At 58.5% G+C, this 25,755-nt stretch overlaps 2 protein-coding genes across 10 annotated transcripts; both read left to right on the forward strand.

The window, feature by feature from the left end:
- Positions 1-1,866: 1,866 nt before the first annotated feature.
- On the forward strand, positions 1,867-14,048 carry ZMIZ2 (zinc finger MIZ-type containing 2). Of its 8 annotated transcripts, none has more exons than XM_053926886.2 (19): positions 1,867-2,047; positions 5,546-5,717; positions 5,833-5,947; positions 6,183-6,385; positions 6,606-6,801; positions 7,015-7,272; positions 7,429-7,575; positions 7,947-8,024; positions 8,224-8,383; positions 8,924-9,068; positions 9,141-9,351; positions 10,031-10,136; positions 10,303-10,460; positions 11,259-11,326; positions 11,551-11,619; positions 11,869-12,113; positions 12,530-12,699; positions 12,791-13,030; positions 13,513-14,048. In XM_053926886.2, the coding sequence occupies exons 2-19, from the start codon at positions 5,668-5,670 to the stop codon at positions 13,618-13,620; spliced, it is 2,727 nt and encodes a 908-aa protein (XP_053782861.1). In that variant the 5' UTR covers positions 1,867-2,047; positions 5,546-5,667; the 3' UTR covers positions 13,621-14,048. The 8 variants fall into 8 exon arrangements, with proteins under 8 accessions (XP_053782861.1, XP_053782860.1, XP_053782857.1 ...); XM_053926885.2 differs by having other exon boundaries at positions 5,592-5,717; XM_053926882.2 differs by having other exon boundaries at positions 5,595-5,717.
- Positions 14,049-19,588: 5,540 nt separating this feature from the next.
- On the forward strand, positions 19,589-22,866 carry PPIA (peptidylprolyl isomerase A). 2 transcript variants are annotated; one of them, XM_053925936.1, is made up of 5 exons: positions 19,589-19,729; positions 21,452-21,482; positions 21,579-21,667; positions 21,868-22,040; positions 22,528-22,866. In XM_053925936.1, the coding sequence occupies exons 1-5, from the start codon at positions 19,661-19,663 to the stop codon at positions 22,658-22,660; spliced, it is 495 nt and encodes a 164-aa protein (XP_053781911.1). In that variant the 5' UTR covers positions 19,589-19,660; the 3' UTR covers positions 22,661-22,866. The 2 variants fall into 2 exon arrangements, with proteins under 2 accessions (XP_053781911.1, XP_053781912.1); XM_053925937.2 differs by lacking the exon at positions 21,452-21,482 and having other exon boundaries at positions 19,608-19,729.
- The last annotated feature ends 2,889 nt before the right edge of the window (positions 22,867-25,755 follow it).

The raw sequence follows: 25,755 nt of genomic DNA on the forward strand, positions 1-25,755 counted from the left end.
TGACCTGGTGAGCACAGGAGACACTGGCCCCCAGGAGACCCAGGGGAGAAGTGTGGCAGTAACAAAGGACATAAATTGGGGCCTTAAAACAACAGGAGTCCATTTGCTCACCATCTGGAGGTCAGAAGGTGGAAATCCAGGTGGGCAGGGCCGTGCTCCACCTGGAGCCTCCAGGGCAGGACCCTTCCCTGAATGTCCGATTCCTTGGCTGGTGCCCACATCTCTCAGTCTCTGCTCTGTGGCCACATCACATCCGCTCACACGCCCCCTGCCTCTCTTGGAGGCCTTCCAGGCCCACTGGGGTGATCCAGGATAAGCTCCTCCTCTTACAGTCAGCTCTGTCACACCTTTGCCGTAAGATGACTTTTGCAGGTTCTGGGGACTAGGATGCGGACATGTCTTTGGGGACCACCATTCAGCCCTGTGCGTGCAGCAAAGACAGGACACAGGAAGTGGCACTGGAGCCAAGTGGAGGCTGGTGGGCTACGGCTGGCACAAGCGCTGCTGGCAGGAACTTACATTTCCTCAGTACCTGGCCCATAGTAGGCCCACCATATTTCTTCTGTGAACTAATGATCCTCAAAAGAAAGAGAGCACAGGGCTCACTCAGCCTGGAGGGAAGGGATTTTGGCAACGCTGAAGATGGTAGGGCGTCTGTGGACCAATGAATGGATGAAACATGGTGCAGACAGGATGGAACGTTATTCGGCCTTGAAAAGGAAGGACATCTAACACGTGCTGCGACACGGATGGACCTTGAGGATGTAAGCCAGTCACAAAGGACCAGGACTGAATGACTCCACTCTTACGAGGTCCCTGAGAAGGTAGCTGCTGGTGCCAGGAGCTGGGAGAGAGTGTTTGATGGGGACAGAGGCCCGCTCTGCAGGATGAGGAGCTCTGTGGGTGCAAGCAGCAACGGCTGCACAGCAGTGGGAATGCGCTCAATGCCGCTGAGCTGTGCACTCGCAATGGTTCGGATGGTAGATGTTATGTTGTGTGTACTTTAACACAATAAAAAATGTGGGTAATCACAACAATATGGCTTTCCTAAAGGAGGGTAGGAAAAGTGGAGAATAACTTAGAGGATGATAATAGCATTTCAAAGGTCCAAATATCGAAGAGGCTGCTCCATCGGCTAGAACTCAAAAACGTCCCAACGGGGGTGGCTCTAGGCAGAGGGGAGAGCAGCGAGCAGAGTGACTGGTTTGGTTGCATGGTTTTCCCTTCAGGATCCCAGCCCCTCCAGAAGAGGCCTGGTAACACCCGCTCACCTCTGCCGGCCCCGCCCCTCTACGGCCCCGCCCCTTCCCATCCACCATCCTGGCCCTGCCCCTGTATCTCCTCCGGTCCCTGCCGCCCTGACAGAGCCCTCCTACTCCGCCCTGGCCCCGCCCTCATGGCCCCGCCTCCCGCCTACCCAGCCTTGACAGACCCCGCCCCTTCTCACTCCACCCTGACCCCGTGCTCTCGCCTTCTCCGTCCTGGCCCCGCCCTGCCCCTTCTCCAGCCCCGGCCGCCCTGACAGATCCCGCCTCCTCCACCCTGGCCACGCCCTATCTGGTCTTTCTTCCTGTCCCCACCGCCCCGACAGGCCCCGCCCCTTCTCACTCCTCCATTCTGACCCCGCCCTCGCCTCCTCCGTCCTGGCCCTGCCCAGCCCCGGCAGAGAGAAAGCAGGAAGAGTAGTGGCTCTGTGGACGCTGCGTTTGGAAAGGTGTGGAGGGGGTGGAGTCGCAGGTTGCCCCCGGTCGGCCTGCGGTCCCCAGCCAACCGCCGTTCGGCCCGCGGCCGCCACGACCGAGCGTTTGCTCGGGGCTCCACTGCTCTGGCCTGGGGGCGGGGCCGCGCGGCGTCATGCATATGCATGAGCGGCGCGGCAGCTCCATTGTGCCCTGGGAGCGGCGGCGGCGCGATGGCGCGGGTAGCTGCGGCCCCTGGGTGGCGGGCGGCGCGCAGGGCTGGCTGAGCGCATGGAGTGGAGCGGGCCGGGGGCCGCGGCGGCGACGGGCCGGGCCGGGCCGCACGGAGGTGAGCGGGCCGCCAGCAGGTGCGTGCGGTGGGGCGGCAGGTGCGGCAGGTGCGGGACGGCAGGTGCCGCGCCTCGGCGGGACTCTGGAGCTGGCCTGCCGCGCGTGCGTCGTGGTATCTGGCGGCCGGCCGGTGCGCGCAGGCGACCCTCACACCTGAGCCTTTGTTGCGGCGGCCGTTAGCCGGCCGAGTCCCCGAGGGGTGTGCGGGAGGCTGCCCGGCCTCTCCGATCTTCCCCCGCAGCCGCCGCTCAGTGCTGTGGCTGGAGGGGTCACCTCGGGCTGTGCGCGCCCGCCGGTGCCGGGACCTGGCCCGGCGACGCTGACCTTTAAGCCCCAGCCGCGGATCTGTGGATTCACCCCTTTCCAAACGGAACACACAAGCTCAGGCGGGAGGGAGTCCTGCCCTAGCTCTCTATGATCTGCTCCCCCTGCCCGGCGCTCCCCATCCTGCTCCCCTTCACACCCTGACCTCCTTCCAACTAACCTGCTGTCCCCTGACCTGCTCCGCATCGTCCTGTCCCCACACCTGCTGCCCCATGCCCTCTTTCCTGATAGTTGCAGAACATGCATGGCGATGTGTGTAAGTCACTCGTTATCTCAGGATTTCACAGGGACGTACACAGACCACGCAACTCGATACAGAAGACGGGGCGGGTCGGATAGGGTGAACACAGATTCAGTCACCAAATTCTGGTGGGCCAGAACCAGAGGGACTTCCTGGAAGAAGCCTGAGAGGAGAAACAGGACCAATGAGGGATCTCAGGCTCAGCCAGTGGGTACTGGCCCTGGGGACTTGTCACACCAGGGGAATGGTTACAGGGCAGTATGGGAATTGGGGAAGACGCCTGGGCAGGAGGACTCATCCTTGACTTGATCGCAGCCAGGCCTCTCTTGGAGTGTCCACTAACACCTGTGTCCAGGACAGGAGCCAGGACAGATGACATAAAGTTGATCACATGTCCTTTCCTCTTCTCAGTCCCCATTATATATTAATGGAGGCTCAAAGTAGTAAAACCCTTCAGCGGTCTCAGAAGTGCCCCACACCCTGGCCATTCCTGCATCCTCCTTCCTGGGCATCCCTGATGAACTCTTGCAGTGCTGGGGCCTGGCAGGTGGACAGGTCAGGGCTTCTAGCCCTGTGCATGTGAGGATGCCTTGGCGTCCTCCTGCTGCTCTGGGTCTCAGGGCTGTTTAACTCTAGGTCCCTCTGGAGCCAATGCCCCTGGCTGGATGCAGTGTGTCCCTGCTCTGTGACCGAGTACAGGGGCAGCCCTGCTGGGGTTGGGTCTTGATGCTCCTGGGTGACCAGGTAGGGAGATGGAGTGGAGGATGGTAGAGGAGTGACCAACATTAACATCTGCCTTCACGTGGCACGCGGGAGACTGGGGTGCAGCTGCTGTGAGGTTCCAGAGAAGAGGGGTCTGGGCAGTGGGTTCTTGAGGAAGATGTGATCTGATCCCCAGAAAGGCGTGTGGCCTTCTAGACTGACCTCAGGCCAGCTGCCAAGGGGTCCTGGCTTCCAGCTGGAATTGGTACCACCCAGGCACAGGCCCTGCACGCTCCTGGCTCCTTCCCAGCTCTTCTCTAGGCAGGGAGGAGGGAGGAGGGTCTGCACTCACAGCCTCCGTCCTTGAGGAGCAGAGGGGCAGGACAGCCTCCGTCCTTGTGAGGAGCAGAGGGGCAGGGGTACCTGCAGAGGTATCCAGAGATTGTGGTCTTTTCTCAGGGAGGAGAGCAGACTTAGTTCAGGGGCTGGACAGGCAGGAAGTCACCGCCCCCACGAAGTGAGCCCTGGGGGAACTGGAAATGTCTGTGGTCTGTCCACAGCAGAGAAGCCTGGGGGGTGGAATTCCCCAGACCCACGTGGTGCGGGATGCTGCCCTGCACCTGCCCCTTCCCGTCCTCCAGCCCTCCCAAGGGATTCTGGTGTAGGCAGTTCTGAGTGGAACGCATACAACTGCCCTGCCCTGGGACTCGGCTTCCTCCTGCCCTTCTCCACCTTTTCTGGGGCAGCAAAGTGGTCCCGGCCAACCCAGCCTGCTCAGGTGCCAGAGGGATGGCCAGTGGGCCTCTGTGGAGAGAGGGGGCTGCTGGAGAGGGGGCTGCTGGTAGTGGGGTTTTTTTGTTTTGTTTTTTTAAGTTTTTTTAAGATTTATTTTTAGAGAGGGGAAAGGAGGGAGAGAAACATCAATGTGTGATTGCCTCTCATGCGCCCCCTACTGGGGACCTGGCCCACAGCCCAGGCATGTGCCCTGACTGGGAATTGAACTGGAGACCCTTTGGTTTGCAGGCCGCCACTCAATCCACTGAGCCACACCAGCCAGGGGCAAGTGGTGGGTTTTTAACTAAGTTTTTATTTTGTGAGAATTCTAGATCCATATGCAGTTGTAAGGAACTGCACTCTTCACCTGGCTTCCCCGGTGGTAACATCTTGCAGCAGCACAGTGGGATTCTCCGTGGACAGAGATAGATATTTTCATCCATGCTTCCTGAGGCCCCGTCCTCCCCACGTTTAACCCCTGGCAGCCACCCGTCTGTTTTCCATTTCTGTAATTTTGTCATTTCAGGAAAGTTATATAAAGGGAATTGGACAGTGTGTAATCTTTGGGGACTGGCTTTTTCCATGCAGTAGAATCTCCCGAGATTCCTGTAGGCTGGTGCCTGGCTCAGCTTGCCCTTTTTATGCCCCTGGCTGGGGAAGCTCAGCCCTTGGTTAACCTTCACCCCTGGAGGACATCTGGCTTTCCATTCTTTGGCGATTAGGAGTAAAGCTGTTCTAAATATTCACGGACAGATTTTCACATGAACACCTGTGTATGTCTGTCTGAGACAGATGCTGAGGAGTGAGTTGCTGGGTCAGACAGTAGCTGCAGGCTTAGTGTTTTACGGAACTGCCTGTTTTCCAGAGGGCTGGGCCCCATGCTCCCATCAGCAGCACGGGAAGACCCCGGTCATCCTGGGAGGTGTGCAGGGACACCCCACCCTGGTTTTAATTTACATTTCCCAATGGCCAGTGATGCTGAGCATGTCTTCCTGTGCTCGTTTGCCCTCTGCACATCTTCTCGGTGAAGTGTCCCACGTCTTTTGCCTTTTTCTAATTGAACTGGTTTTTAGTGTATATTCCAGATACCAGTTTTGTCGGCTGTGTGGTTTGCAGATGAGCCTTCTGCCTGTAGCTTGTCTTGTCCTCCAAGTAGCCTCTCTCACAGAGTAGAAGTTTCTGTTTTTTCTTCTACAGGTCGTGCTTTTGGTGTCATGTCTAAGAACGCTTTCCTTAGCACCTGGCTCCCCTGAGCCGCCCTGGTATCCCAATGTAGCCTGCCCTGCCCCCTATCACTGGGAGCAGAGGAGGGCGAGACCAAGGGCTGGGGGAGCTGCCTCTGCCTTGACCCTGACCCTGACCCCAAACCCTGCTCCCTAAACCCTGTATCCTGACCCATGACCCTGACCCCAAACCCTGCTCCCTGAACCCTGTATCCTGACCCATGACCCTGAACCCCAAAACCTGCTCCCAGGGTTCCCCCGCTGCATCTCCACGGCTGTCCTTCCCTCCTGTTCCAGCAGCCAGAGCATCTGAGTCCCGCACCAGCACCAGTGAGAGCTGCTTCCTGCCACCCTTCAGGCCGCTCCCAAGCCCATGAACCCCATGAACCCCATGAAACCTGCCCCGCCCTCTGCACCACACAGGTGAGTGGGCTGCTGCTGCAGACCCCTCCACTCCCAGCCTCCAGCTCTTCCCATGAAGTGTCTCCGCACCTGTGGCCTCTGGACCCAGGCCTCCCTGCTGCCCCTGTTCTTGCAGTGATGGTCCCTTCGTTTATGAGGCGGTGCCGTGGCAACAGAGTGCCCCTCAGCCCGCAGGATCGCTGTCCGTGGTCACAACTGTGTGGGGAGTCGGCAGTGCAGCACAGAGCCAGGTGCGCCCGCCTCCGGTCTCAGCCAGAATGGGACCAGGGCTCCCTGCACTCCGGGCCCTTGAGACTGGTTCTCCCTGCACACGTGGCCTCCTTGGACCCCCTGTGAGCTGCCCCCTCCATCCCGCTGCCTCTGCCTGCCACCTCACCTGCCAGGGTCTCCTTCGCACACTTTAGAGTTATCGTGTGAAAAAAGTTGTTTGGATGGTTCCCTTTGGTGATTCTTGCTTCCTTGCAGGTTTTGGGGAGCCCCATGGGCCCTACAGGGAGCCCCCCTGGCAGCTCCATGATGCCTGGCATGGCAGGCGGCAGCTCGGCCCTGAGCTCCCCACAGTGCCTAGGACAGCAGGCGTTCGGCGAGGGTGGCGCCAACAAGGGCTACGTGCAGCAGGGGGTATACAGTCGTGGGGGCTGCCCCGGAGGCCCCGGCTTCGCCACCGGGTGAGCGGGACCCTCCCCAGCAGGTGTTTGAGGGGCCCTCCCAAGGCGGGCCTAGGAACCGCAGCAACAATTTGCTGAACGTGCTGTGTCTGTGCTTCCGGGCTGGTTCCCTGGCTCGTGAGGGAGTGCTGGCGAAGAGCAAGTGTTGTTGCGGTGCGCCCCCCACCCTGGGTCACAGGTGGGGAAGAGCTTCTAGCCAAGCCATCCGTGTCTCTCACAGGTATGCAGGTGGCCCTGGGACGCCTGGGGGTCTGGGCCTACCCTCCCATGTCACACGACCCTCCACAGACTTCACTCAAGCAGCAGCTGCTGCTGCTGTGGCCGCTGCCGCTGCCGCCACTGCTACAGCCACCGCCACGGCCACTGTGGCTGCCCTCCAGGAGAAGCAGAGCCAAGAGCTGAGCCAGTATGGAGCGGTGAGGCTGCAGCCCCTCCTGGGAGGGAGGGCCTGGGCAGGCAGGAACAGTGCAGCCAGGCCAGCCCCGGGGCTGCAGGGTGTGCCCCCAGGGTACAAGCGGTGAGGACAAGCCCTGGGAGGGAGATGGGCAGGCAGGAGCGAGGTGCTGAGGGGACAGGACCGGGGCACCCACAGCAGTGGCTGGGCCTCATGGTCCCTCTTCTCTTCCCAGATGGGGGCTGGACAGTCTTGTAACAGCCAGTTCCTGCAGCACGGAGGTCCCCGGGGGCCCAGCGTCCCCAGCAGCGTGAGCCCTGCCAGCATGGGAGGGCTGACGGGCCCCTCTGGCCCCATGAGCATGAACCCTGCCCGGGCAATGGGCACAGCCCCCTTGTATGCCGGGCAGCGCCTGCCCCTGCACGGGTACCCGGGGCCTCCCCAGGCCCAGCCGATGCCCCGGCAGGGGGTCAAGAGAGTCTACTCCAGCGAGGTGAGAGTCGGGGCTCTTGCCCCAGGCGTCGCGTGGGGCTGCGGTAAGGTCAGACACCTGTGCATGTGAACGGGCCGTGGACACTGCCCACTCCTCGGGAGCTGGCCTCCCTGACCCCCATCCTTCCCCTGGGCATTCACCTCTTCCCTCTTCCAGGTGTGTCCAGGGCAGCAGTGCCTGCCAGGAGGCCAGTACTCACCCAGCACCGCCCAGTACACACCCGGGCAGCCCCCTGCCCCCTCCTCCTACCCTGGTCATAGGCTGCCCCTCTCCGCCTCTGGCCCCCCGGGACTGCACTACAAGGTAGGGCTAGCTCCCCCAGGCCTGCAGCAGCTGCTACCAGTGCTGGCACACAGCCAGGCCTCCAGCAGGCTGGGCTGGCTGGGGTGGGGGTACAGCCCTGTGAGGACCTTCCAAGGGCGTGGCCTCTCTGTGCTGTCTACATAAGCCCGGTTTACCTGTTTCTGTGGTGGCAGTTTTTAAACTTATGAAATCAGTATATGCTCCCTACAGATGATTTAGAAAATACAAAAGCATACAAAAAAGAAAGTAAAAGGCAAGACCCATGCGTGTGGCGGGCTCCCTGCCGTCAGCCCTATCCTGGGTCTTGTGCGGGGCCTGGTGGGGTGGGGGGCAGGCTGGAGCCCCAGGCACACAAGGTCTTCTCTCCTCAGCCCGCGGAGCAGTTCAACGGGCAGGGTGCCAGCTTCAGTATGGGGAGCGTCGGCTACAGCCAGCCTGGCCTGAGTAGGGTACGGGCAGCCGGCAGCTGGGCAGGGGGCTGCCTGGGTGGGTGTGAGGAGAGAGGGCTCCCAGGAACGAGGAAGTGTGGGCGCCCAGCCAGGCACCCTCAGCAGCCCTGGCTGTTCCCAGGGGCGCTCAGAAATGCACTGCAGCCCCCCACTCCCCCCAATCTCCTGCTCTGCCTTGACTGTCTGCTCAACCCCACAGCCGGCCCGCTCCCTCCCTGGCTACCCCAGCTCCCCACTGCCGGGGAGCCCCACACCCCCCGTGACCCCTGGCAGCAGCATCCCCTACAGTCAGGATGTCAAGTCTCCCTTCCTGCCTGACCTCAAGCCCAACGTGAGCTCCTTGCACCCGTCATCCCCCGGTGAGTGTTGCCTGGCCCTGGGACAGGTGGGCGGGTGGGTGGGGACCTGGGACTCACTCCTGCAGGGGCCTCTGCAGGAGAGTTGCATGTGCAGGGCTTGTATGGAAAGGCGCCTGCACACACAAAGTCGGGGCCTCTGAAGCCTGCTCCTGGTTCAGAACTCCTGGGGTTGGGGTCTTCAGCGCTAACTGGAGCACCAGAATGATCGATGGCAGGTGGCCAGCTGTCACTCCTCGGTCCCCACCCTGCTGAAAGCACCAGGGTCACCTCCTTTCTGGGTTGGGGCGTGTTCTTGGGCTCTATTTTAGGGGGTGCTAGGTGGGTCGACTGAGGCAGGACGGAACCATGGGACAATCCTGTTACCACTTGGAGGTGACAGTAGAGCCCAGGGTTGCAGGAGAGATGCCAACCATACCCGAGCCTGGCATAGGGGAGGAGGGGCTGTAGCCCCCCCAGCCCTGCCACCGTGCTGCTGTGGGGCTGGGGGCCTGGTGAGCTGCTCTGAGCAGGAGGCCTGCTGACACCGAGGCCTGCTCCCAGGCAGCGGCCCCTGTGACGAGCTGCGGCTGACCTTCCCCGTGCGGGACGGGGTGGTCCTGGAGCCCTTCCGCCTGCAGCACAACCTGGCTGTGAGCAACCATGCCTTCCAGCTCCGCGACTCTGTCTACAAGACCCTGATGCTGAGGTGAGTGGCCCCCATCGCCCCGCGGCCCCTCACGCCTCCGCCCGGCTCTCAGCGTCCGTCCTCCCTGTACAGGCCTGACCTGGAGCTGCAGTTCAAGTGCTACCACCACGAGGACCGGCAGATGAACACCAACTGGCCGGCCTCGGTGCAGGTCAGCGTCAACGCCACCCCACTCACCATCGAGCGCGGTGACAACAAGACCTCCCACAAGCCCCTGCACCTGAAGCACGTGTGCCAGCCGGGCCGCAACACCATCCAGATCACCGTCACGGCCTGCTGCTGCGTGAGTGCCCCAGGCCGCGGCTCTTCGTCCTGCCAGTGGCTTCCTGTTCCGTCTGTCCTCCAACCCTTTAAGAAGAGGACCCCATTAAGTGGATTGAGCACCAGCCTGAGAACCAGAGGGTCGCCCGTTCGATTCCCAGTCAGGGCACATGCCCGGATTACGTGCCAGGTCCCCAGTAGGGGGTGTGCAAAAGGCAACCACACATTGATGTTTCTCTTGCTCTTTCTCCCTCCCTTCCTCTCTTTCTAAAAATAAATCAATAAAATCTTTTTAAAAAGGAGAAGACCCAGTTAACCCACCCTCCTGGCTTCTAGTTAGGTCCCAGCACAAGGTGGGTGCTCACACCACCATGTGGGAGGAAGCTCACAGACCCTGAGTCATTGTTGGGGGTCACCTGACTCCACCCGTCACTGTGACCCAGGCAGCTGCGCTCAGATGGGCAGCCCAGGAGTAGATGCAGGGAGAGGGGAGCGCTGCAGGCCTGTGGGCTCTCAGGGCCCTGAGTGAAGGTGCTGTGGGGGGGTTAGGATGTGGGGTGCAGAGCAGAGCCCAAGTGGCTGGGGCCAGCCCCCTATCCAGGCTCCTGGGACAGGCAGCATCATGCTAGAGGACACACTGCTGCTGAGCAGCTGCCGGCCTGGCCCAGCCCATGTCCCCCTGACCTGCACCTGCCTTGCAGTCCCACCTGTTTGTGCTACAGCTGGTGCACCGGCCAGCCGTCCGCTCAGTGCTGCAGGGCCTCCTCAAGAAGCGGCTGCTGCCTGCCGAGCACTGCATCACCAAGAGTGAGTGGTCTGCGCACCCCCGCCCCGCGGCATCACCCCTGCCTGATGAGGCTGTCTCCCTGGGCAAAGGGTCCGAGCAGGGGCAGCACACCGCTCCAGGCGGGCCCTCAGAGTCGTCGCCTCCTCGCTGCGGCCCTTTCCTCAGTCCTTCCCCTGTCCCCGCCAGTAAAACGGAACTTCAGCAGCGGCACCATCCCTGGTACCCCTGGGCCCAATGGAGAGGACGGGGTGGAGCAGACGGCCATCAAGGTGTCCCTCAAGTGCCCCATCACCTTCCGCAGGATCCAGCTCCCTGCCAGAGGCCATGACTGTCGCCATATACAGGTGGGTGGTCTCCACAGGCTTTTCCAGAACAACCTCTAAGTATCCGTTTTGTTTTGTTTTTTTTAAGATTTTATTTATTTATTTTTAGAGAGGGGAAGGGAGAAAGGGAGAGAAACATCAGTGTTTGGTTGCCTCTCACACACCCCCTACTAGGGACCTGGCTTATAACCCAGGCATGTGCCCTAACTGGGAATCGAACTGACGACTTTTTGGTTTGCAGGGGGGCACTCAATCCACTGAGCCACCACAGCCAGGGCAACTGTCTAACTATCTTTAGCAGATGAGATTCAGCACCTCGGCCCGCAGGTGATAGGATAGGCCACCCAGCCAGCCATCAGGTGGCCTGACTCCTTCTGTCCCCCTCAGGCTGGGCTTCTGTTTGTTCTAAGCGTAGTGACCTTACTGCGTTCCGGGGACGCAGTGTTGACAGTGTCGAGGATGCAGGATGCATCCCCTGCTGCAGCCTCGGGAGTGCCACGCAGGCTGTGTGCCAAAACCCTGCGGACCAGTGCACCCGCCGCCTTTGTGACCACATGAGTGTGCACACAGCCCTGCGCCCTGTTCTCTCTGGAGACTCCACGTCTGGAGCACAGCTGCCCGACTCTGGCTTTGGCCCCAAGGCCTTCTATTCCCAGTGAGGGCTGCGTGGCTGTCCCTAGTCTTGATCCATTAGAACAATGTTGTCCTGACAACCTGGTACACATAGCCCCTCAACCGTGCAGGGAAATAAGCACTGTGACCCTGCAAGTCTGTAGCTGGGAGCAGGCCCAGTGTGAGAAACGGTCTCCCTCCCCACAGTGCTTCGACCTGGAGTCCTACCTGCAGCTCAACTGTGAGCGGGGGACCTGGAGGTGCCCGGTGTGCAAGTAAGTGTCCCAGAGACAGCCCTCACTGGGTGCCGGGGCAAAGACGGTTCTTCAAGCAACACCCGAGCCACAGTTGGGGGCCACAGCACAGTTGCTGGTGCAGCTCGGGGCTGAGACCTCACGCTGGGTGGCCTCGAACAGAGAAGGGGCTGAGAAGTGGCAGCCCTCTGCCCAGGGGGAAGCTGGGCCCGGCCTCTGAGCCATGTCCCACTTGTTCTCTGCAGCAAGACAGCCCTGCTGGAGGGCCTGGAGGTGGACCAGTACATGCTGGGCATCCTCACCTACATCCAGAAGTGAGTTTTCCTGCAGCCTCCCCAGCCTCTGTGGTCGGCCAAGGGCGGCCCTGGGATGGGCAGGGTGGCACCCTTGCGGATCTGCGGAGAAGTGCGCTCGTTTCCAGGCGTCACGGAATCTGCCCCCACATGGCCAGCATCCCACAGGGCACACGGAATGTGCATTTGAGTGGAAGGCCTGCCTAGAAACTGCTCCGGGGCCAGGAGAGGCAGAGGGATGGGCAGTGACTGTCCCCGTGTCCTGCCCAGCTCTGACTACGAGGAGATCACCATCGACCCCATGTGCAGCTGGAAGCCGGTGCCTGTGAAGCCCGACATGCACATCAAGGAGGAGCCAGACGGGCCAGTGCTGAAACGCTGCCGCACCGTGAGCCCCTCACATGCACTCCTGCCCAGCGTGATGGAGATGATAGCCACCCTGGGCCCAGGGGCCGCCCCCTTCGCACCCCTGCAGCCCCCCTCGGCCCTGGCCCCCGGCGACTACCCCAGCCAGGGTGAGTACTGTGCCCGGCCTGCATGCAGACGGCCCTGGCAAATGACCGTGCTCTCCAGACTGGTCAGCTACCTGTGAGGGTGTCACTACGTGGGCCACACCTGGCGGGACTGGTTGTGGACATGTAGTGTAGAGGTGGCCTCTGCCCAGCCAATGGGTGTGGCCCTAGGGCCTCCAGTTAAAGCTGCACCCCACCCTCCCAGCAGCTTCCAACAAGGGGCCCTCTGCCGGCACACGCCCATGGCCTTGCCCCATCTGACCCCATATGATGAGGTAGGTCCCATTCCTGTGGCTGCCTGGCCTGTGAGTGATGTCACAAGGCCAGTTCCCCAGGCAGGGACATTGATGGGACCTGTGAATGGGCACTGTGCCCTGTCCTCTGAACGTCCTTCCCAGGACCTGGCTCTCCTCTCTCAGGGTCCAGCTTCCTGGGACCTGGGACCTTCCCCGACTCCTTCCCGCCCACCACACCCAGCACCCCGATCCTTCCTGAGTTCACCCCGGGGCCGCCCCCCATCTCCTACCAGCCCGACATTCCCAGCAGCCTCCTGACGCCAGAGAAGTCTACTCCCAGCCTCCCGGGCCAGGTGAGCGCCAGGCCGAGGGGCCGAGGGACCGAGGGACCACCCCTCGAGGGAGCCCTGGGCCCTTTTACCAGGTCCTTCTCTCCTTCCTCAGATGGCACCTGCAGGTCACCTGGACCCGGCCCACAACCCTGGGCCACCTGGACTGCACACCCCCACACTTGGAGGCCCCCCAGGGACCCAGCTGCACCACCCTCACTCTCTCCCGGCGACCCGGCAGCCCCTGGGCCCAGTGAACTCGGGTCCTGTCAGCGAGCTGGCCTTCCATGCTGCCACAGGCGTGATGGGGCCCCCCTTATCTGGGGCAGGGGAGGCCCCAGAACCAGCCCTGGACGTGAGTACCATGCCCACTGCTGGAGCAGCTTTTCCGTTGTCCCTGCTGCACACGCTCACACCGCGGTTGAGCGGAGGCACCAGGTGGCATGTGCGAGGCCCCAAGGGGTCGGGGCTCCCAGCTGAAGGACACAGCCTGAGGGTCCAAGGTTCAGCATGAAAACAACTAGAGCAGCTCAAAGCAGGAAACCCAAGGGACTGGGGCCCGAGCTCCCTCATGGCCCCTTCACAGTGGGGTCCGCTCACAGTCCTGTGCTCCCCTTGGCCTATAGCTGTTCAGTCCTGCCTGTTCCGTGGTGGCCATGGGCAGTGTGTCAGGGGTTCCTGGTCACAGAGGCCTTCTGCAGGGAGAGCCCCGCACCGCCTGGGGCTCAGCGAGCCTGTGGAGGGGAGGGGCAGCCCACATCCCTGCCACCCCCCACCCAGCTGGGCTGCGGGCAGGCTTCAGGAGGTGGGTCTGAGGCCAGTTTGCTGTGTCCTCAGCTGCTCCCAGAACTGACCAACCCGGATGAGCTGCTGTCCTACCTGGGCCCGCCCGACCTGCCCGCCAACAGCAGCGAGGACCTGCTCTCTCTCTTTGAGAACAACTGAACCTACCAGCCGCCCAGAGGCGGGACAGGTTGCAGACGTCACCGTGCCCTGCCTTCCTGCCCGCCCGCTCCCAAAGCTCACCTGGGGCCACTTGTCCCTGAGCTACAAACAGCCCTGCCCTGGCGGGAGGGGACCCGCACCAGCCCCGCCCACTGGCAGCTGCAGGAGGTTCCAGGGGCCGGCCCCCACGCCCTACCCCCTCAGCCGCTTACCACACTGAGCGCACCCTCCTCCCGCCGCCCCCAGCGGTGACCCCTGTGATTCCCAAGGGGGCCGGGGCCCCCTCCTGCCCAGGTGCAGCCACGTGCACCTCCAGGGGACATCGTCGGCCCCACAGCCCTGAACTGTGACCGTGCAACCCTGCCGCGACCCAGCGCTGGGTGGGGGGGCCCGTCTGCCCACGTCTCGATTAAAGGACTCCCATGGTGGCCCAGGTCCTCCTTGCGCGCTGCCCCGCCTCCGTGCATTTCCTCATCTCTGGAATTTTCCAAGTTGGCTGCGGCCTGAGAGCTGGCCTGCTTTTTTGTGAAGTGTCGCCCCAGCTGGGAGACACCTCTGCCACCTTGTCCCCTGGCGTGGGCGTGCTGGCAGGAAGCCTGGGGTGGGGCCCTCCTCCCCTTTGGCTGCCTGGTGCCCCAGCCCTGCCTGGTGAGGTGGTGGGGCAGGTTTCATGTGCTGGCAGGGAGGGCGGTTCCAGACCTGGTCCTGGCTGTTGACATTTTGGGACCCTGAGACGTGGACCTACTTGTCCTGCTGCAGCCTATTTCCAGCTTGTCTGGCAACAGGGGTGATCGGGGACCTCCAATGCTGCAGGGGACACCCGAAGTCCAAATTGGGGGCCAGAAAGCCCAGCCCAGGGATGAGCAAGGCCGCCAGGGGGACAGGCCCAGCCCAGTGCTTTCTCATCAGCAGTCCCCAGCCCTCCAGAGCCCTTTGGGGATTTTGTGGACAGGATGGGTGCTGGCGCCCCAGCCTACTGCACTGTGGGAGCTCCTTGGGGGGTGTGGAGAGATCTGGGAGTGACTGCAAGGCCGCAAACCATTTACGAGTTCTCAGGCAGGACAGAAAGGACTGAGCAGTGGCCGCCGTGGTGTGGGTGACCCGACATTGCTGTGGACACCTCCTCTCACAACACAGGACAGAGGCCGGAGTGTGGGGCCCCCGCAGCAGATGCCGTGTCCAAGCTCTTCCGCTGTCCATTTCATGGGGTTCCTGTGCCTTCTTCCGTGGGGTGGGGGCACCCAAGGAAGAGCAGAGCAGTGACTTCATGGGTGTCCACCCCAGTGTGTGTCCTGTACCATCCATACTCTTACGAGTGCACCAAACATTACAGCATCGAACCAAAGCTAGTGGCCTGGCCGCACAGCGTGGCGGGTTAGAGCGTGTTCCCAGTACACTGAGGCTGCGGGTCTAATTCCCAGTGAGAGTGCACTCAGGGATCAACTGATGAGTGCGTCAGTGAGTGGGACAGCAAATTGATGTTTCTCTCTAAAATTAACCCTTTTAAAGGTTTTGTTTATTTTTTAGAGAGGGGAAGAGGGAGATAAACCAATTGGTCGCCTCTCCTGCGCCCCCTACTGGGGGCCTGACCTGCAAACCGGCCATGTGCCCTGACTGGGAATCGAGCCCATGACCCTTTGGTTCGCAGGCCAGCACTCAATCCACTGAGCCACACCAGCCAGGGCTAAAATCAATTAAAAAAAAAAAAAAAAAAGTGTTTTAAGCCAGCCAGTCTTAGACCACTGCGCCCAATAGAACAACACACATTCTCATGGCAGACCACGTATTAGGCTACAAAGCAAGTACCAATAAGTTACATGGAAATCATGCAAAGTACCTTCTCTAAGCACAGGGGAATGAAGCTACTAGGCAATAATAGGGATACAAAAATTCACAAATACGTGGAAATTAAGCAACTAACAGCCAACAGGTCAGAGAGGAAGTCATGGTGACGAGAGACACTGGGGTGAGTGAACAGAGCACACGAACGCGTGAGTTGGGTGGGAGTGGTGCTAGAGGGAATCTGTAGCTGTGAACACCTGCACTAAAAAGAGAGAGGGGTCCCAGTTTAACAATGTGACTCCTGAAGGAACTAGAAAAAGCATGCACTGAATGCAGAGGTGGCAGGAAAAGGAAGTCATGAGGGACACAGGTGAACCAGAGACCACGAAGCAATAGTCAGCATAAGCACAAGTGTTTACAGAGCGAACAGACCTGTAGCTCCACTGAGGAGACACAAACGACTACATTGACGACGGAAGCAGGGGGGTTAGTACGGGCCTGACAGAAGTAAGGATAAGAGAACACTAGGAACAATTACGTGCTAGTAAATCAGATAACCTAGCTGAACAAATTCCTAGAAACATGCAAAATACCCAAACTGACCCAAGAAGAAATAGCAGCTGAACACTCCAGTGAGATTAAGTCAGTGACCACCCCCCACCCCAAACCTCAGGACCACCAAACAGTTAAAGAAGCACACGGGTGGCGGGATGGGGGATACGTCCTGACGCCCAGGCAGGCCCTGGCCCCTCTGCCCCGCTCTCCATGCAGGAGGGGCTCTCATCCCCGTCCCTTGGCTCTCCCACTGCAACACCCTTCGGTGACCACCGAGACAGCCTGTCCTGCCTGCCATGGAGTTGGGTCGAGTCAGGGTGAGCCTGTGGCCTGGGTGGGTTTAACAAGTCTGACAAAGCCTCAAATCAGGGCCTCGGTGAGAGCGGAAGTCGGACTGCATGAGGCGTCACAGCGAGCAGTGCAGGCCCTTCCGAAGAGTGAGCCGAGAGCAGCAATGCTGCACGAGTCAGGGGCGGGGGAGCTGCAGGGAGAGGAGACGCTGAGAGGAGGGGAGGGCGGAAGAGTGACACTGAGGCCAGCTACCTGTGAGGGGCCTGGCAAGATGGGGACAGGAGAGGATGGGTCAGGGGAGGGAGCAGGGTGTAGGTAGGTGTCAGCAGATGTAGGGGTGGTGGTGAGGACTGAAGTGAAGCTGCCTCATCCCCTGGACACTCTCCTGGGCTGACTGACTATCCAGAGGAGGGGCGCCTGCTGAGCTGGCCAGTCACAGGGTCTGGGCTGTTTCACAGCCTCGGATGACATGCTCCAGAGTCAGGCTCTGGTTGGCTCTCTCATTAGCCACCTGTGGGGTCATAGACTTCCTTCACGCATCCACCCCACTCACTTGTACTGAGTCTGGGTGTTGCAGGTGCCGTGGCTCTGCGAGAGCTAGGGTAACTTCCCGCCAGGGCAACTTCCCCCTGGGGCGACAGGGCTGAGCTTTGCTGAGCTGCTCAGCAGGGTTGAGAAGGGGCAGTGGGGGCAGGTGCTGAGCAGGCAAAGAGTCCTGGAAACACGAAGTGCAGTGAGGGGGAGAGTGTGGAAGGAGAAACGTCCACCCAGAGGCTGGGGCCAGACTGTGAAGGAGCTGCTTCTGTCCCACACTGTGGACCCCGCCCAGGGTTTCTCCAAGGGGGCTGTATAGCATGGGAGTTACAAAGTCAGATGGTTCTGAGAGTGACCACTCTGGGTGGCAAACCAGGAGCCCAGTAACAGGCCGAGCAAGTGCTGCGGCAGGAGGGACACGGGGGAGGTGTGGGGGGAACTTAGTTTGGAAGTCATCTAAGAATTGCAGCCATGGGAATGGATGAGGTTCACCACGGCAGGTGCGTGAGGGACAAAACAAATCAACTGCGCACCTGTGGCCTGGGAGAAATCTGGGAAACAATTCAACAGGGAAAGATCGGAGCTGGCGAAGTGGGAGAGAAGAGTCAAGGCCATCAAGGAAGCTGTGGAAGCAGAAGTTGGTGCATGTGCCTGATGGAGGGCAAGACATGGCCTGGGAAGGGCCCTGGATTTGGGGACGGTGATGTCATTGGCTGTCCCGGCAGGGGCAGCTTCCCCCCAGCTGTGAGCAGAAGCAAGTTGGCAGAAGTACCAAGCTAGGCCCTAAAGAGACAAGTTCCCCTCTTCCGAAGCAGTGACTGTATAATTTGGGGTAACCTGATTTACTTTCCGTTACGTTCTCTCTTGCTCAGAGAGTTTGCGATATAAGCATTTGTGTATAGTATGCCACATGATGCAGTTCTGATTGTTGGGATGGAACACCTCCTGCTAGCCAGCTCAGGCCGCTGTTGAATTTGCTTGTGTTTGTTTTTTGTCTGAATCATCCGAGTAAGGCACAGGCAGCCCCACATTCGGGAGGTTCTGTGCCAGCTGCTGTCTTACTCAGTTCGGAAGTCTGGGTCGATACATAATGCCAGTGAAGGCTCCGCTCCAGCATCCCTTCTCCCTTACCAAAGAAAACACACACACTTGCTTTCTGAGGGTACTCTGTGTGGATAGTGAGCAGACCCAGGTCCTGGCTGCCACAGCATTAATGAAGAGCTGGCAGAACTTGCAGCAGTAGTCGATCAGTGGATTGAGCGCCCACCTGAGAGCCAAAGGGTCACAGGTTCAATTCCCAGTCAGGGCGCAGGCCTGGGTTGCAGGCCAGCTTCCCAGTAGGGGGCGAACGAGAGGCAACCACACATTGATGTTTCTCTCCCTTTTTCCTTCCCTTCCCCTCTCTCTAAAGATAAATAAATAAAATATTTAAGAAAGAGACAGTAGTATGAGGGAAGTCAGAGGAGGATTCTATTAGGCACTCCTGCATTTGCATTTGTTCATTCACCTCGGGCGGGGCGGGGTGGACGGAGACTCTAAATGCTCTCGGGTTCCAAGTGGAAGGGAGAGAAGTTGGAGTTTATGCGTGAGGGCCTTAGCTCCTTTTGGTGTCAGGTGAGGGCGAGTAGCTTCCTCAAGGTCACAAAGCACCAGGGGATGTGGAGTGAGGGAGAGAGAGAGAGGAAAGAAAAGCCGTTTCCAGGGCTGGTTTTGCTAACACTCTGAGCAAACCGAGAAACACCCAGGACCCCCAACACCCGCGTCGGTGAATGGGGATCGTGGAGGGCGGTGAGAAAACCACACCGCGTTCACCGTACAGGCAGGCTCCTGAGGAATGACCCGGAACGTGCCGGGCGCGGGGCTTCTCCTCCATCCCGGAGTCTCATTTGCTTTGCTCTTCACACCCTGCCCTGGTTTTGTAGATGAAGAAACTGAGTTTGAGATATTCCACAACATTGTGAGTACTGCGGCTGCGTGGCAGGGGTGGATATACGTATAAATTATCGCCATTTCAAGGTTTTCTGAACAAGACACTAGGGTCGCATAAGTGCATTTGGTAATAAAAGTATTATGGTCTTTTCCTGCGGAAATCAACCTTAAAATTGTTGCTTTGTCTTTCACCAGAGCGGGGGCGCGACAGAGCAGATCTACTTTCGCAGGTGGGGGTGGCGCCGAGATTGAAAAGGGGAGAAGGCGCAGCGTCCTTAAAGGTGGGGCCGCTAGGCTCCGCCGCAGTGTCTCCCTGCTGGAGGAGATGCGGGAAGAGAGTGCAAGGTATTTTCGGAAAGTAGGGCATTTTGGAAGCATTTCGTCACCGCGCAGTCGGGGCGGCTGCGCCTCCTCTGCAGCTCGCGGAGGCGGCAGTGCCTGAGGCCACCTGGGCCCTAAGCGGGGCCCGGGACCCCGAGCGACCTTGGCGCCCCGCGCGACCTTGAGACCTGCGTTCGCCTCAGTTGCCCCCTCTGCGCAGTGGGAAGACGCTCGGGCGAAGGGCAGCCTCCCGATCCCCGCGCCCCATAGGGCTCCGGCCACCCAACCAGGCCGCCCCCAGCACCCACCCCAACACCATCCAGAGGCCGCGTCCCCGGCCCCCGCACTCCACCCAACGCCGCAGAGCCGCGACGGAGTCCGCGGGCGGGAACCTGCTGGAGAACGCCAGCGCGCACGCGCGCCTGTAGTCCCACCCCCGCCCCAGCGCCGTCTCTGCACAACGGCCAGGCGTACCGTCACTCCGCACTGAGTGCGGTCACGATTGGCTGGGGCGGCGGCGCGCGACAGACCTTGGGCGGGGCCCGGTCCGGCTATAAGAGGGGCGGGCGCCAGGGCTCGTGCCGCCTTGCAGACGCCGCCGCCGCCTCGGACCTTTCAGCGTCCAGCCATGGTCAACCCTACCGTGTTTTTCGACATCGCTGCGGACGGCGAGCCTTTGGGCCGCGTCTCATTCGAGGTGGGGCCGGCGGCGGCGGCGGCGCTCCGGGTGGGCCTGGGCGGGGGGTGGGGTGAAGTGGGGGCGGCGGCCGAGGGGCCCGAGCGGTCTCCAGCCGGAGGAGCGCGGCGCCATTTCCTGACGAGGGGCCATTTTGGGAGGCCGGGGGCGGCGGGCAGACAAAGGCGGCGGGGGAGGGGCGGCCTCGCCCTTCCGGCCGCGCACGTGCTCGGACCGCGAGCCGTTGGCCGCCGCGCGGACCGTAGGCCCTGCGGGTCGGCAACGCCCCAAACGGACGGTGGGCGCGGGCGTCGCTCTGAGTCTCGGACCGTTGCCTTGCTCCTGGCAGCCGCCGCACCTGAGGGCGCCTTTCCCGCGCCGGCCGGGGCGAGTCCAGATTCCAGGGACCGGACCCCGCGTGACTCGGCGTCCGCGGTGGTTAGGGAGGTGCGGTGGAATCGACACGGGCTCAGCGGAAGCGAGGTGGCGCTGCGGCCCGCCTCCCCCGCGGTGACGACGCCCGTGGGAGGGCCAGGGCCCCTGTGGCCCGGGCCGCGCTCCTCGGTTGGGTGGGGGCCAGCCCAGAGGACAGGCGGCCGATGTGGCCCCGGGCACGTTCTTAGGCGAGGTATGGTTTTCGCAAGACGCCGGCGCTCGGGGTGGAGCTTCGTCCGAGCGGCGGTTCTCCTCGTGCAGCCGAGGGCGGAGGCTCCAGCCCACGGCGCCTCGGCCCCGTCGGGCAGACGTCGCGTCGCAGTTGGTCTACCCGCCCTGCTGTGAGCCGCTGTCAGCAGCCCACGTGGAAACTTGGCCGGAGCCGAGCGCGTTGTAGCGTGTTAGTGTCGGGTTAGCCCCAGGGCTTAGTGGAAAGGCGATAGGACCTTCCGCGGGTCCCTGGGCGAGAATGGAGGTGGAGCTGCCAGGAAAGGCCTGCACAGGAGTTACGGTCTAAAGGGGAAGTGACTTGGGTGAGGAGCGCGGGGCCTGGAGAAAAGGCGCTTCTTAGAGACCGGATGTTGTAGGTGCAGGGACTTAGAGCTAAAAAGCCGAGTCCTCCTAGGTGAAGCACCCAGGGACGTGCGGGGATGATTTAGCCACAGATTGGTGGAAGAGTTAAATTGTTTTATAAACACGCTGTCTTTGTGAAAGAGCTTGTAAATGTTTTTAACGTCATTTCATCGTCTTTAGCCAAAATGTTGTATGCACGCAGGAAAGGTTCAGAGCAGATGCATTAGAAACCAATCTTTATCTAACACCCACTGCTAGGTAAGGGACTTGGAAACCAAGACATGGCTGCTTATCTAATCCGTTAGAGCTGTGTTAACAGATTGGAGGTGGTGGCACTTTCATTGCCAGGGAGTAAAATTAGAGCAGTCTGCCGGGAACCAGGCAGTAGGAGTAGTTGCTGTTGCTGGAAGTCTGTCCATCAGTTCCAGCTGAGGTGGGGGGAGGTGGTGATACTCGAGAAGCCTTGTATCTGTTCAGGAGTAAGTGTCTTCACACTCAAAAGTTCTACGTCGCTTGCCAGAAGCCTCACACTATTGAAGTCATTGCGGGTTCTGGATTTTTGGCTTGTCTTTGGCCCACAGGACATTAAGGCTGCTGGAGCACTTCTTATTTGGGATTCAGAGCAATCACTGAAGCATTCTTTTGTAGGGAGAAAATGAATTTGATTCCAAAGGCCCTGAGGACATGGGTAGTTAGCTATAAAATGTGTAAGCAGGTGTTGTTTTTCTCTTACAGCTGTTTGCAGACAAAGTTCCAAAGACAGCAGGTTAGTTCCTTTTTAAGTTTAATAAGGCAGTCCAATTTTAATTGTGTGTGTGGTGTATACATACGTTCTCTTCCTTTTTTTTTTTTCTTTCAATAGAAAACTTTCGTGCTCTGAGCACTGGGGAGAAAGGATTTGGTTATAAAGGCTCCTGCTTTCACAGAATTATTCCAGGATTTATGTGCCAGGTATGAAACATACTGATTTTCACATGAGTTTTTACCCTACTTTGGGATTGGATGTGTACATGGGAGCTGTTATTTTACCATTTTGGCTTCACTTAAACCTTCTGGTCAGTTTAAACTTGAGTTTTGAAGTTTGAACCTTGCAGGCTTGGCATGCTTTCTGATTGTGTTGCAAAGGTGATAGGTTTCTGTTACATTCACAGGGTGGTGACTTCACACGCCACAATGGCACAGGCGGCAAGTCCATTTATGGGGAGAAATTTGACGATGAGAATTTCGTCCTGAAGCACACAGGTCCTGGCATCTTGTCCATGGCAAATGCTGGACCCAACACAAACGGTTCCCAGTTTTTCATCTGCACGGCCAAGACCGAGTGGTAAGGGCAGAACCAGGCAGAGGCAACCGAGGAACAAGTTATCTAAATTAGCACGTGATCCTTCGCCCTTTTATATATTTCTTAATATATTAACTTATTGGCTTCAGAGGAAGAGAAACATTGATTTGTCGCTCCACTTATTTATGTATTCATTGGTCGATTCTCGTATGTGCTCTGACCAGGGATCAAACCTGCAACGTTGGCATTGGGCCAGCATTCTAACCAACTGAGCTCCCTAGCCAAGGCTGGAGGGTCTTAGGCCACCTTTTTGGGTCAGTCTGTGTGTGGCCTTTCCTTTAGGTAGAAGGGTAAAATCACGTTTCCAGTATTTAATGAGTCAGCATTCGCTAGGATTAAAGGCTGGATAAGCCACCTTTCTGGTGGTATCTTGAGTGTGTTGCGTTGGTTTGTGGGCACTCTTCTCATCGTAATGCAGAGTGCAGGTGCCCGTTACCTCTGGTCACTGGTGGTGGTTGCTCTCTTCCAGGCTGGACGGGAAGCACGTGGTCTTCGGCCAGGTGAAGGACGGCATGGATGTGGTGACAGCCATGGAGCGCTACGGGTCCAGGAACGGCAAGACCAGCAAGAAGATCACCATTGCTGACTGTGGGCAACTCTAACACATTTGACTTACGTTTTATCTTCTCCACCAGACCATTCCTTCTGTAGCTCAGGAGAGCACCCCTTCACCCCCATCTGCTTGGAATGTTCTATAATCTTCGTGCTCTCGCCGCAGTTCATTGGGTTCCATGTTTTCCCTACCCCTTCCAAGTCTAGCTGGTTTGCAGAGTTAAGTTTATGATTATGAAATAAAAACTAAACAACAGTTGTCTGTCCTTGTTTGGGTTAGGGTTTTACTTTAAGCAGCAACAGGTTACTTTTAAGGCAATATTGCTCTTTGTTTAATTCCAGATTACTGCAGTTTTTGCTTCCCTAACCTAAGCATTCAATGTCTATCTACCAGGTAAGGCTGGGGCTGCAGGCAGGGGTAGGAAAGGAGCTGGGAGCAGTGCTGCCAGGAGGTTTCTGCAGGGCACATTGAGGGGCACTCGAACAGCTTGCATGGTGGCTCTCAGGGCTGTGCTGGTGGAACAGTTGGAACTGTGGGCTTTGAAGGGGGTGAATGAAGAGTGGAAGGTGTATCATAAAGTACAGATTGTCTGAAGTGGGCAAAAGTGGTGGTAAAAAGTCAGCTACTTGGTTTTCTGGCCTGCAGAGCCCTCTGGGCATCTGTGTCTGCCCCTGAAGTCCCTCGAACACAGACCCAACCAGCGGGACCTGTGGGATCAGTTCAGATGAGGGCCTTCCTTGTGAACTTGGTTTCCTCTGAAGGTCAAGTAGCAGTGTTAAGTGTCAGGAATGACCTGTGCTTAGGCCAAAGGATAATCTGCTGCAGGTGTGACACTGCCCCCCTGCTGACTGCAGTGTGCCGCTTGGTTGGCCCACCTGATACTCTTAATGACAAAGGGTGATGCACTTAGCCAGTTAGTGACCTGAACTCTGGCTGCCTAGCTGGTTCCTTTGGCACCAGGGCTGGTTTTGTGGAAGACAGTTTTTTTCACAGGTTGGGGATAGGGGGTGATGGTTTCGGGGTGATGCAAGTGATTTGCCTTCAAGCTCACCAGTGTGGTCCAGTAACGTAACTGGTTTGGGCCACTACAGGTCCATGGCTAGGAGTTTGGGGGCCCCTGCTCTAGGAGACTTGTCCTCCCATGTGTGGCCACATACACCAAATTACCACCATTTGTCAAACCAGTATCAGTTGGACTCCGATAGCAATGCACAGTGATGGGCTCCAGAAAAGTTGGGGAGCCAGAGCAGGGAGGTTCCTGCCTTGCAGAACTTCGGGAGGTGCAGACCAGACTTTGTGGAGTTTAACAATTCTTTCTGTCATGCGGTGTAAAGTGACCTAGTCAGGAAGGTGCAAAGTGGCTTAATGAGTTCACCAGGTGAGGAGGTTTAAGGAAGACCTGGTTTAAGGTTTGGCCTTCATTTCTGCTGATTCTAGGCTCATGGATACCCCAGGAAGTGTCCCAGCCTGAGCGGTGGTTTGCCTGTCTTTCAAAACCAATCTGCGTGCCATAAATCACTGTCACAGGCTGTGCACTCCTTCGTGGGGTGTGAGAGACTGGTCACTCTTGCAAGTGCTTGGCACGCAGTGTGTGACCAGTGTGTTGGAGTGTAAACCCGTGGGGTTTTGTCCAGTTAAGTGAATCCCAGTGCCTCCTCCCCAGAGGAGGTTCACAGATACTGGCATGAAAACTGAAACCTGAACAGACTGTAGTTGGTTGGTTTTCCAGAATTAGGAACTTAATGTTTTATTGCAAAGCATACATACAGAAGCACATTCTACAGGTATCTACTGTGGTCTCGAACGGTCCCAAAGCGTAATGACTGAGCAGTATCTCAGTGTCTGGATCAGGACTCGGTACGGTTTGTCTGGGTCCTTGGCGGTCGAGGTGTTGGCCAGGGCCGTTCATCTCTGGCCTCTGCAGGGAAGGAACTGCTTTGTAGCGTGTAGCACAGGTGTACGTGGGTGTCACACGGCAGGGTGGTTCCTTGCCACAAGGTCTCGCCAACTGGCAGTTTCATCAAAGCGTGCAACCCTGAAAGGAGTGGAGCCCAGCAGGGTAGAAGTCCCTGTCTCAGCGTGTCAGAAATGACATCCCATTGCTTTTGCTGTGTGCTGTTACAAGCCAGTCACTAGGTTCAGCCCACACTCAGGGGCATGTACTGTACGCCAGGAGGTGGGGAGCAGTGGGGCCATCCTTAGAAGTTGCCTCCTCCAAGTTGGTAAGATGTGCAGTGTAGAGACCAGAAGTGAAACCCACCAGCATATCTAATGTTTCCAGTCACCCCAAGTCCCTTGGGAGCCACTCCTGGCGTTGCATACAGCGCCCCCGCCAGAGGTCACCATGACTCTGGCTTCTGTGTTCGATCTCGAGCACAAAATGTGTGTCCCTGAAAGATCGTGTTGAGTTTTGAAAAAGTGAGAAGCAAGCTCAAATCTGTGCAAAGAAAGGGAGGATTGTCACTGTGTGCTGACAGGACCAGGAGAAAGCAAGGTGAGCAGTGTGTGGGTCCTGGTTGTGGCCTCCTCTGCCCAAGAGCATGGGGGGGGAGGGGGGCAGCCAGCGGGGCTCCCTAGGAGGCGAGCTCAGCAAGTGCCTTTATCACGCCTCAGAAAATAAGCAGAATCCATAAAATCTAGAGTATCTGCTCCATGTTTCAGAGTTCCCCCAGGGAACCTAGGTGTTTCTAAAATTAGCTTTATTTTACTTTTTAAAGATTTTATTTATACAGAGAGGGAAGGGAGGGAGAAATAGAAGGAGAGAAACATCAATGTGCAAGAGATACATTGACCAGTTGCCTCCAGTTGCCTCTTGTGGACCCCCAGCCGGGGACCTGGGCTGCAACCCAGGCATGTGTTCTGATTTGGAATCAAACCAGGAACTTTTGGTTCACAGGTCAGCACTCAATCCACTGAGCCATACCAGCCAGGGCAAAATTAGCTTTATTACGGTATATTTACATGCAATTAGAAGGTGTTACATAGCATCCTTCCCTCTCCTCTCCCCCCACCCCCAGGATCCAATCTAGGTTTACACGTTGCATTTGATTATGAAGTTTCTTTAGTCTCTCAATCTAGAACAACACTATTTTTACATACTGTAATTTCCATTCATTAAAAACTTTATGGAGATCATAATTTATA

Source organism: Desmodus rotundus, chromosome 6 (assembly GCF_022682495.2).
Source record: "Desmodus rotundus isolate HL8 chromosome 6, HLdesRot8A.1, whole genome shotgun sequence".
NCBI lineage: Eukaryota > Metazoa > Chordata > Mammalia > Chiroptera > Phyllostomidae > Desmodus > Desmodus rotundus.